General features: G+C 37.5%; 1 protein-coding gene across 2 annotated transcripts; it reads right to left on the bottom strand.

The window, feature by feature from the left end:
• Nucleotides 1-6,588: 6,588 nt before the first annotated feature.
• fshb (follicle stimulating hormone subunit beta) lies at nt 6,589-8,547 on the bottom strand. 2 transcript variants are annotated; one of them, XM_024294946.2, is made up of 3 exons: nt 8,427-8,547; nt 7,808-7,991; nt 6,589-6,861 (listed from the first exon to the last, which is right to left on the bottom strand). In XM_024294946.2, the coding sequence occupies exons 2-3, from the start codon at nt 7,964-7,966 to the stop codon at nt 6,667-6,669; spliced, it is 354 nt and encodes a 117-aa protein (XP_024150714.1). In that variant the 5' UTR covers nt 7,967-7,991; nt 8,427-8,547; the 3' UTR covers nt 6,589-6,666. The 2 variants fall into 2 exon arrangements, with proteins under 2 accessions (XP_024150714.1, XP_024150715.1); XM_024294947.2 differs by having other exon boundaries at nt 8,404-8,519.
• Nucleotides 8,548-12,249: the final 3,702 nt, after the last annotated feature.

Genomic DNA, 12,249 nt, shown 5'->3' on the forward strand with positions numbered 1-12,249 from the left:
TGGACGGGTGTCTTTTATATAGATAACGAGTTCAAACAGGTGTGATTAATACAGGTAACGAGTGGAGGACAGAAGTTCCTCTTTGAAGATCTGTGAGAAACAGAAATCTAGTTCTGTCTTAATTGTGGTGTTTACTGACCTTCAATCGATTTTCTGTTTCACACGGCGGACAAAAATCTGTCAAAAAGTTTGAGTACTTTGACTGTGACTTACTTTGAGAAACTGTCCTTCAACTTTTTGTGAAAAAGTTGAATAATGTTTTCCAGGTTTTTAAAATCATGTTTTACTGTACATTTACGTTAATTAAATTAAAACCTTTTTTTTTCTTTAACCAAAGAGCCACAATGGAGGGCTAAAAGAGCCACATGTGACCATAGGTTGCAGACCCCAGGGTTAGGTAAAACTTTGACATGAATTTAAGAATATTTATTATCAGATCATTTACTAGTTTAAGATCTGACACCTTCTCTTTTCTTTTACCTCAGTCTGAAAGAATTAAACTTTTTTTTCCTAAATGGCAAAAAACTGAGCTTGAATAATGGAATCTTTTCCGCATTGTGACGTCCGGCAGTGTTCACCCTGCATGACACTGCAGTTCCTCGAGCTGCTAAAAGACAAAAGAGTCGCAGAACTCCTCGGGGAGGAAACAACTCATTTATCCACATTCTGAAGTCATGCAGCCCGAGATGAAGAATTGCCCAGCTCCAGGAAGCTGCGCCTCATAAAACTCCTCCACCTATGTCGGGCCATGAAAGTCACGATCTGGTCAAACCTCAACTTCTGCAGGACAACACGGTTTCTTTTAAGGCTGAGTCGTCTCTCAGGAGGAATGTGTGCAGGTGCTTCAGCACACTAGTGTGATTTGATTGAATGTGGGCTCGCTGGTTTTTGGTTCCCTGCTGCCTCTCATGGCCTGGTGCATTTCATAGCTCATTGGTGAGGGGACTGCGAATGAATTAAGCCTATTAATATTTATAAAAGGCTTTGGGCGAGTGGATCTGAACGAGTCGTTTATCAGAGGAGCAGAAATTTTGTTCCACTCTGGAATTAGTTGCAGGTTACAATACGTCCCCAACGGGGCAGTGTGTGGTGCAGGCAAAAAAAAAAACTGGGAATGGAGCAGGAGGCTGCTACCGTTAATGCTAAAAAAGCCTTTTGGTCCAGCTCCTTACAAAATAAAACCCAGTGACAGCTGCAAAATCAACTTTTAGAAAATACACTCTTTATTTTATTTTTTTCTATTAAAACAGTCATTCATAAAATTTAGCTTTTAAATATTTACAATACCTGAATTATAATTGTGTTTGATTTTTTATCATAAAAAATTACCTGTACTTTCACAAGTTCCTTTCAAAATAAAATACACTGTGTCAAAGAAGATTTTTCAAAACATTTTAATGAAATCCAGAAAAAAATGCAATATCATTTTTAAAATAAAAAATAGATTTATTTAGTATTTGTATTTATTTTACCTTCTTGACTAAAGTGATTAACCCTGTAAAGTCAGTAGTCATTTAAAAAAATGAATAACCAGATGGGGCTGCACGGTGGCGCAGTGGTTAGCGCTCTTGCCTCACAGCGAGAAGGCCCCGGTTCGACTCCCGGCTGGGACCTTTCTGTGTGGAGTTTGCATGTTCTCCCCGTGCATGCGTGGGTTTTCACCGGGGACTCCGGCTTCCTCCCACCTTCCAAAAACATGCTTCATAGGTTAATTGGTGACTCTAAATTGTCCCTAGGTTTGCATGTGAGAGTGAATGTGTGTGTGATTGAGGCCCTGAGACAGACTGGCGACCTGTCCAGGGTGTACCCCGCCTTTGCCCATCAGTAGCCGGGATAGGCTCCGGCACTCCCGCGACCCCGAAAGGGAAAAAGCGGTCAAGAAGATGGATAGATGGATGAATAACCAGATGACTTCTCTCAATAAAGTTAAAAAGTTTTTCCCGCCAAAAGTGTTTTTGAGATTTCATGGAAGCAGCCATTTTGAAATGTAAAAGTCCTTCTACTGCCCCTAGTGGAAGGATGATGCACTGCAGGACAGAAAACATGGACTGACTTCCCTACAGTGGTTATTTATGGAAAGTTTAGATCATGATATTGAGATTTAGGTTTCAGAAATGTGACACCAATGGTATAGGGTTCATATAACCACTGCAAGGAGCCCCATGCTACTTTTCACCTCCAAGTCTGCCATTAAGAACAGCTTATCTATTGTTATTGTTTTCTATAAATAACTACCTGCTGCATTGAAAATATAAAATGTGTGACATTTGAGGTACTTTTTCCCTGAACACTCATGTCATATTTTGCATCTTGAACAAAGGTTCTAAAAACATCTTAATTCCCAATTTTTGATATGCTTTACAGGTTGAAGCAGTTATCCAGGTTGTTAGAAACTTTCGGTAGATCACCAAACTGTGCTTCTGTCATGTTGTCCAGTTCCTCCCTCAGGCAGAGGGAGCAGAGCGACAGACCGGACAACAAAGTTGACAAAACGTCTCTTTAAATATTGGCTGCAGAAGTCATCAGGAGGAGGAGAGAACAGAACACAAAGCTCCAGGGAGCTGCAGGATAAAAACAAGCCACTATCACAAGGCAGTGATGACCTGAACGGATGGAAGTGTCAGCAGACATCCAGCCTGTTGTATTGACTCTGGGCAGGAGTTAGGAGGGAGGGGTCCGTTCAAGGCTGGAACTAAATCTGTGGACTTCAAGGTTATGGAGAAAGTCTTTGTGGATCTTCAGAGAGCATAAATCTTTGGGGCTGTCACTCTTGCTACAGTTATGCACCTAATGAGCTGCCAGATTCTCATTGAGAAATCAATTGTGCTGAAACAACAGGGAGACTTTCATCACGCCAACAAATATTCCACCACACTAGACAAACAATCCTTTTACAACAAATGTGTGTTTCGGGGACAAAATCCAAATAGTATACCATTGTGTTTCAAAGCAGAGAAAGCCTCTTGGAGAGACAGGGGTATACATACAATGACTAACACACAATGTAAGAAAAAATGAAAATTAGACAATAGCAGGAATAGTACACAGAGATTTGCTAAGTGGATGTATAGAGATAACCACGACTGGAAGTGACAAGCAGTATTATTTTAAACCAGAAATACGTCACACAGCTCCGTGCATGGAGTTCATTAAAAGTCACTACCATATCTCAGCTCCTGATTGGTCAAATGTCAATATTAAATGGCCACACGTTTTGTACAAAGAGCCCAAAAATGGTTGAAGAAACTTGCTACATGTAAATGCGAGAGTTCTAAACATGCGTCCTGAAATGTGCACTTATATAGACTTCATTGAAAGTGGTTGGTTGAACGTGCGTTGTAAAGAGTGTAGCTTGAGACCCTAAAACTGTTGTCACAACAATAGTTTCTGCTGAAAACCCCAATCCAATGTTCTTTTGATCGGTTGTTAAAACATTCCCAGTCATCTTTTAGTTTCCTGTCGTTTTTTTTTTTTTTTTTTTTTTACATAGTTTCTGCAGAGCGGCAGTAGTTAATTAGACATTTTCTTCTGAGTTGTTGGTATGGACTCTGGCTCCCTTCCTCTCCTTGTTGCTGAGAACTCTCTCTTTACAAACTCTCCCACTAGTACCCTAAGATAAGCTTAGTGGTGCAACTAAAATCCGAGCTATCTAGCTGTTCAGTTTTGAGCCAGATTCCAGTTCAGACGAGGAAAACGAATATGTGCATGGATCTATTTGTCTGCAGGTAGATGAATCAGAATGGAGCAGAGAGCTTGTGGCCCGCCCAGCATGTTCTTTGTCACAAGTAGAATCTTTTTCAAACATAATTTGTCTGTTTTTGATTCACGATTTGAAGAAAGAAATATTAAAAAATGCTATTTTTAGCTTAATTTTCTTTATTTATGTCCTCCATCATGGGAAAACACCAAAAGAACATGTTAAAAACCCCATTTTCATCATGGAGTCTTTAAGGAAACAGATCATAGCAAATGCTTGGATTTTCTGACAGGCTGTTGGGTTTAAATAAGCCAGGAGGAACACATCAGCGTGGGAGCAGAGAACACTCTGAAACAGTGATAAAAGTCTTCTCAGGTAATAGCTCAAGAGAGCTACAAATCTCTCCAGAGTGGAAATTTGTGGGTGATGCTTAAAAAAAAGTAAAGTTTTAGACGGAGACACATCCACCTTAAACATTACAGCCCACAATAGAAGGTTGTTAGTGAAAAAGAAAAATACCAAGAAACCCTTAAAGCTCGTGTAGATCCACATTGCCAGACAGTTGTAAATGTTTAATCTGGTTAAAATCACACAAATGCCTCACCAAATTCAATAACCTAAATAAGTTTACACTCACTTTATCAGTTATGGCTTCCAACTCTCAAAGTGTGGCTGTGGATGTTCAGAGTGCTTTCTTTACTCTCTTAAGACATTTGTTAGCTTATAGATTATATAAACAAGACAAATTATTCACGATGGTCTCATACAATTATAGTTCAATCAAAATGTAAAAAAAAATAAAATAAAAGAAAAAGTTTTATGTCTGCAGGATTACAAGAAAACCAGCTAAAGTCTCATATTTTAATAACTAATGTGGTGTAAATAAGACTTACAATAACAGTATTTAGAATCAGAAGAAACTTCAGCTTCTCACTTATAAAATTCTATAATTGTGTGAATGCGTAACAGAATTCACTCTACAGTGAATCTCCTGCTCCTTTCCGTAAGTTTTTCGACGTATGGAAACTCAATCACACTTTGAGCGATTTCAACAATCTTGGTATAACAACGTTCAGGACATTACTGCTTGAAATTTTGTTATTCATAAGCTCTATAGTTTTTGAAATATTGAGCAAAACATTCCCCATAGGAAGTAATTTTAAAATTCTTCAAAAACGTACTTATTTAAAAACTGTGTACTTTGAAGCCATTGTTTACAGTAATTTTAAAATATTTTGAAATTGAGCTATTAAATTAGCATTATGCTAGCAGATTTGGGTAATGTGGCATCTACTGAGGTTTTTTTATGCTAATTTGGAATTTTATCTCATTATCATACTAACGTTTTGGGGTAAATTGTTATTCACATTGGTCTATAAGTCTACCATTAAGTCACAGAATATTTTAGCAACAGGCTAATCCTTTTTTTTATGTGTATATATATATAAAATTTGGCCTTTACTGAGGATTTTTATGTTATTTTGGAGTTGCGATTTTCAGCGATGTGCTAACTCTTTAGGCTAAAATGGCATCTACTTAGGTTTTTTGGGCTAATTTAGAGTTTAGCTTATATTTAAGCAACACACTACATAGTTTTGCAAAACTGGCACGTGTTGAAGATTTTTAAGCAAACTTCCTACAATTGTTTTAAGAATTTAGGCCAACTTCAGCAGTCTTTCATAAAAGTGTTTTAACAAATTTAGCAGTTTGCAAATAGTTTTTGCTTTTTCAGCGACCAGATTCTACAAAAAGCATTCACACTCGCATTATTGTAGGTAATGCAACTTTTCCAGCTATTAAAGTGCTAGAAGTTTAACAAGTGAGAAAGTTGGTGTGCTTGGAGCTCTTCTGTAACCCATAGACCGTTTAAAAAAGTTAGAATATCATGGAAAAGTGAACTCATTTCCATACTTCCATTCAAAAATGTCAACTTTCAGCTTCAATTTTTTTGAAATTCTGTTTTAATTGGTTTTATGAGCTGGAACTCCACTTTATGTAAAAAACAAACAAATAAATGAATATGTAAAATGAATCAAACAGTGGGCCCTGAACCTATAGTCAGTGAGTTTAATTTTTAATGGAATTTTGGAAAATAAAACACTATTCCATGGTATTCTCTTTCTTGGACATGATGTGTACTTTAGAAAAGAGTAAAAGAATGGAGAAGATGCAACTGTCCAAAGGGTCAACAGCCTAGATTTACCCAAAACACAAAGTTAGAAACTAAACAATTTAAGGTGAAAGTGAAATCCACTGGAAAGAAATGAGCTGCTTTCTTCTGCATGGGTTATCAGTGCAGAGAAGTATTGTGCCTGGAAATTATTGCCGTCTTGTACTTTAAAAAAAATCTTTAATACACAATGTTACATTTTTGTATTTAGTTGCTGAGAGAAGTAAAAAAAAGTCACCAAAGTTGTGCTGTGTTTTAAATAAAAATAACAATCACATAAATCATCATTCCAGTGACATTTACTGAGCTGTTTCTGCATTTTCTGAAGCGAAAAAACGCTCCGATCAGCAGTTATTGTACTGGAGGTTTTTTTTATTTTTTAGATACACTGCAGACTGTATGTTTTCATTTACTCTTGACAGAAAGGAGCTCTGGTCTATGACCTCCTGCTCTCAGGATGAGGAGCTGATTCACAGGATTACTACCCTTTATGGGTCAGTTATTCTGGTCAGGACAAAAAGGGGAATTATTACCTGGACTTTTGATCTTTTTCTGTTAGTCTTTTAATTAACCTGCTGCCTTCACAGTTTTGTGGTTTAAATACATAAAACGCCACTCATGACTGTAATATGTGTAGAAAAAATGGAGTTGAGTTGCTTAATTAAGCTTTTATATCTTGGTTGATTAAAACATAAAAAAACCTAAAGAAAAATGGAAAAACTAAAGGGGCACAATTTCTTTATTTCAGTGCTGAAGACATTAAGGTAATGAAATTACGTGAGGCAAACAACGGGACACTTTAACAACTCGGCATGTCTGCAGAAAGACGGCCGCAGTACGTGGTTCTGGTGTTGCATGTAGTGCACTCGCAGCTTTTGGCCACAGGGTATTTGAAACCCACCGGACACCCCTCAATGAATTTGACTTCATAGGACCAGTCCCCACTGCAAATCCTTTCTGTAGGATGGCCATCATAGCTGATGTAGATGGGGTCCTACAAGATTTGAAAAAAAATACATGCATTTTAAACACTGTTATATATAAGAGACTGTGTATTACCACTAAAAAGGATTTTAAAAATGTTAATGTATTTTAAAATATATCAGAACATTTATAGACTTTAGAGTTAATAGCTCTCCTTCTGCGTAAACAAAGTAAAATCGCTGGAAAAACATTTAAACAACAGACTTTGTCAACCTGAGAGCTTTAAAAATATTTTATCCTTACATAACCCTTTGTGTAATATTTAATATACACTTTTATAAGCTGCTTTTATAATTAGCATGATCAAAACATTTCCTAAAAACCCACTGTTTATAATTTGTCCATGTTTTCTTCGCTGTAGTTCATCATCATTCCACTAGGGGCAGGAGAAGGGATTTTCCTGCTCATTTCAAAATGGCTGCCTCCATGAAATCTCAGAAACACTTTTGGCAAGAAAAAAGTTTAGCTAAATTTTTTTAACTTTATGGTGAGAATAACCGACTACTTGTTGTATTGAAAGAATGCCAAATTTATTGACAGTTAATTCTTAATTATACAGTTACACCATGTTAAAAATGTGTGGATCAAATTTGAGATACTGGGTAAATAAGGAGCTCTTTTCTGACTCAGGTCAATATTTTGCATCTTAAACTAACATTGTTGTGACCAAAAACTTAACAAATTACCCAATGTATTATAACTAATATATATATAATTGAAAAATAATTAAAAACATATCGATTCCCCCCAAAATTTGATTTTTTTGGGGGGTCTTTTCTTTGATGCGATGGGATTTACAGGATTAAAAGAGCAACAATAGTTGCAGTTATACAATTTTAAACTATGGAGTACCCATGCTGACATATCTTAAGCAGAACAAATGAACAGACATTCACAACTTTCTTGAGAAAGAAAACATGTTGCGTCACAAGTTGACAGTCTGAGTCATTTGTCACCTCATGGTAGCACCGTCCTTCGCATATGGTGGTGTGGACGCACCCGCTGATGCCACAGCTCTCCACAGGGATGCTGACGTTTTTGGGATGACAGGAAAAGCTGCAGACCTGCCCCACCTCCGCCAGCACCAACGCAGCTGCCATGACAACCAGCTGCATCCTCTGCCTGGTGCAGTACCGACGCCTACCACAGGAGGGAGCCAGAGGTAACGTGGTTTACCAAACAGAAAACTGAGAAGATCCTGCAGCTTTGGGAGATTATATTCCAAAAAAGAGTTCAGAAAATATACAAAAATAATTTTATAGCATTATTAACACTAAAGTTTCATTAAAAGAATCCTTCATAACATAATAACAGTTCAAAAACATGATCTGACGAACAATCAAAAACAAAATTTTGTTTTAGAAACTAAAAGATTTTATGCATTTTCAAATCCTCTCTAATGACGTTTGTCTTCTGTACATAGAACATTTGGGCATTTAAATATTGCCTTTTAAAATGAGTTGCAAAAATGAGTTCACACAATTTTGACATTTCCCCAAAAGGTCACAAACATCATTTGACTTTATCAACAAATACCCAACGGACACATTACCTGCAGTTTGGCACAAATCCTACCTGTAGATCTCCAGCGTCACTGCGAGCTCGGCTGAAAGTGTTGCTTCCCTTTCTCCTCTCTAAACTGCATCAGCTCACCGCCCATGCCACTGTGGTTTAAATAGTGTTGCTGGTAATCCTGTTAATCTGCTCGGCCTTGGTTTGGTTCTGATTCTCCTACCTTTTTATACTTGATGCAGATCTGTGTTTTTCCCCCTCACCAAAGGTTGAGGGGATGGTTTCCAGCTCAAGGCCTTTCCTCCTACACACCAGGAGGGGAGGGGGGTGAGGTTTAGTTAAAAACCTCGCTTTAGATTACATGAGTGAAAGGCTCAGATGGAGCTGAGAAACTTAAAAATAAGTCTGCCCCCACAGTGAGATGGAAAACACCGATATGAGAGACAGTAATTAATTTGCTGTGCTCCACCTCCCCTGCTTTGTGTGGGGGTCACATTTAAACCTGGAGCTGATGCACATTGCTGCCTGTATATGTAATTGCTCGTTTCTGAACCCTGCAGGATGTTTTAGAAGGCTGAATTTGTATCAAACATTTTGAAATTTGTACCTTTTCCTGGCCTGAAGTCATAATTATTACAGTGCAGATGCATCATTCTGGGGGTTTTCCCCCATTCCATTCCTGGCCATCAAGGTGACTGCGGCTGATGCCAGGGGAGGGGGTCTCCGTGTGCTCAGAGGACGCTATCCGCCTTTTTCCTGCGTTTTTTGGGGACCCACCTCGCATATCAACACCGGTATTGTCTCCCTCATTTTTGTTGCAACTTGTTTTGAATCAGTTGCAACAAAGTGGGGGCTTGTCCGGGATTTGAACCCAGCGGAAAAGGACCAACAGTCCCGCCCCACAACTCAGAGGTAAACTTCTAATGAACTACTGCTACCCTGCAGACATTATGTCCTAGAAAATAAAAGACCACTTGGAACACTTTAGAATAGATCAAAAGATGTCTTAGTGGGAATTTAAGATACAATATTTTGAATTTGTCGTTGAATATTGTGATATATGCTGTGCTGTCTTTTTTTTTAATCGATGGGTATGCAACTATTATGACTAGAAAAATACACAATTTCAAAGAGTATACTGGTCAGGTAGAGTGATTGTGACACAATACTCAACGTTGTGGCAGAACTGTCTTTATCGAGCCAGAGATGTACTGAGAGAAGGGGGCTGATGGGCATCTGTGGGGTTGTCTCTTACAGGCTGGCTTTTCTCTGCTCCAGTTGATCCGCCCACCTTTCATATACAGTTCATGAGCGTATTTGTCTCTGTCGTTACCGTTTCTCCCTTCTTCAGATTTCTGTAGCAGTCAAACCAAGTGAGGAAAAAACAGACGGAAAATACAAAAATTTACCAAACAAAACAACAATGTTAAACACAATGTCTAACATCCATCATTATGTTACCACAGAACAATCAGAAGATGTTGCTTATTTTGAGGTATCATCTAAAAGTGGATTTTTTTTGACTGTGGGAACCTCATCGTCCCTGGATACTCTGTCATTTCTACGACCTCAAAGTTTCCTCACATCACTTTCAATCTGTGACTTAAATGACAATTTAACACGTTTTTAACATGTCCTTTTTCTTACAAAAGAGAACAAATGTAATAAGAAATCATTTTGTTTTTGAATTTCTGGGGCGGAGCTGCTCTGCTCAGCTCAGCTCCAAAAGCCACGCCCCCTCAGAGGAGATTTTGCAAACATAGGCTTCAGATAAACATGAAAAAATGGCTTTTTAAGACATTTAGGTTAAAATCATGATTTATAAGTCATAATCATAATTAAAACACTACTTGGAGCTTTTTTTCTTAAATAAAAAAATGGTTATAGGGGGACTTTAAAGTTACCGTTGATTAGAAACTAATAAAAGCAGAAGTTTCTCTTTAATCAAAAAGGTAGAAGAAAAAAGTCACGTTCACATCAGCCTTATCAACATAACTACTTTCAATGAAAAGTCTGTCTTGTTGTTGTTTACCTTTCAGATTATCCTGTCAGGGATTGCCAGAGTGAAACTGATTCACTTCCATCCTGACACAACTCTATATTTTATCTGGGCTGGGGACCAGTACAGGGAAACCCCGAAATTGGCCCCTTGTGTACATGAAGCTTAGGACCCATGAAGCTAAATGCACCATTGAACTGACGTTGAAAGTTAAACCAGTTGAACTTTGACCAATTAGGGACTCGGATATGGTAGTTAGCACGTTTAGCAGATCACATACCCAGTGAGGACTAGATGTAGCATGAGGACAATGAGATCAGATTTAAAAAAAAAGGTTGTGTAATCAATCCAAGAAATTCATAAATGTCAGATAAATAAAGGAAACTAAAACCTATAATGCACAGCAAAGAAACTGCAGAGGTTGGTGTTCAATACAGCTGGTTTCCACTGTGCTGTGGAAGAATCTTCAATACTCCTGTTGCCTTTGCAGTGCAGTGAGTCTGCAGTGATAGAAAAGCTTTACCTGGGCAGCAGCCATGCTGCATCCATGACCTCCCTGTCTGCCCTTGCAGCCTCGCGGGACCCTCGTTCCTGCATCCTGCTGAAGTGCCATACCGGCTTATCAAGACTGCAGGAAATCTGATCCAGTCCCCTCCTCCTCCGAGGTGTGAAATGTCAGGTGAAATACATCATTGTTAGCATGCATTCTGTCCTTAATGAACTCAAGTCATAGCTGGTTAGTCCTGTATTTAGGGTAGAACAAGTCGTTTGTCATTTTTTGACACAGCAGCTGGCGGTTCCTCTTGAACTGAGCTACAAAAATACAATATAATGATTATGGAGCTGAAACTTGCATCTGTGCATGCACGGCGTTGGGATAAATGTTACATGCACACTTTATTGATATTTCTGCTAAATCTGGAAAAGCCACATAAGACTTTTGAATTCTTGTCAATACTACAGTATTAAGAAAAGTCAATTTGCTCTGCTGGAGTTAAATTAAATGTTTCTTTCCTACAGCGCTATAAGAAAAGGCCTGTCCTGAAATGTTGCATCATGGGAATACATTTGCAGGTGATACCTGTTACATCTCAAAAGGAAGATTTATTTTGGCTGAAAGTGTCAAAGAAAACAACATTTATTTGCAATACAAGTCTTATCTTAACCTACAAACTCTTTTATAATAAGTCACATTCACACAGATCCACATTTATACCTTTGAGCCGCCCAGTACAATCACCAACTGTGGACTAATGCCTTGCTCAAGGGAAGCAACTAGAGTGGATCAAATACTGTGGGGTATCTGTTTAACTCAGGTTTGATTCTACCAGGTGATTGGATCAATGTTGTTATTTTTAAAACATTTTCATTTAAATAAACCCATGCAATTAATTTTTCTTCAGCTCAAGAATCAAAAGATTAAATACAAAACTATTTAATAAATCCAATTGTGCTGAAATTTGGATAAACAAAACATATATATAAATTCAATTGTAATTTTGCAAAAAAATCAAACAAAAAATAATAATAATAGGAAGTTACAGGACCCATCTACTCCATTATTTCTTAAAAAAAAGATAAATTTCACAGATTTACTCAAATGTGCTTTTTTAAAATGATTGTACAAAGTGCATCATAAATATTTACTAAACAACACACAGAATAAGTTTGAGAAAAGACACAATTAAATAAATTAATACATAAATAAATACTCATATGAACTTCATCTTTTAAATGGAAAATGTAAATTTCAAATTTGCGGGCATTAGATTGGTGTTTTTGGAAGTGTTTAAAATAAAATAAAATAAAGTACTTTAGTGTATAAGTCAATACTCAAAATTGACCTAATTTTTAAAATGGAAAATAAAAATGTGACTTTTAAATTCC

This window comes from Oryzias melastigma, linkage group LG3, assembly GCF_002922805.2.
Source record: "Oryzias melastigma strain HK-1 linkage group LG3, ASM292280v2, whole genome shotgun sequence".
NCBI classification, from domain to species: Eukaryota; Metazoa; Chordata; class Actinopteri; order Beloniformes; family Adrianichthyidae; genus Oryzias; species Oryzias melastigma.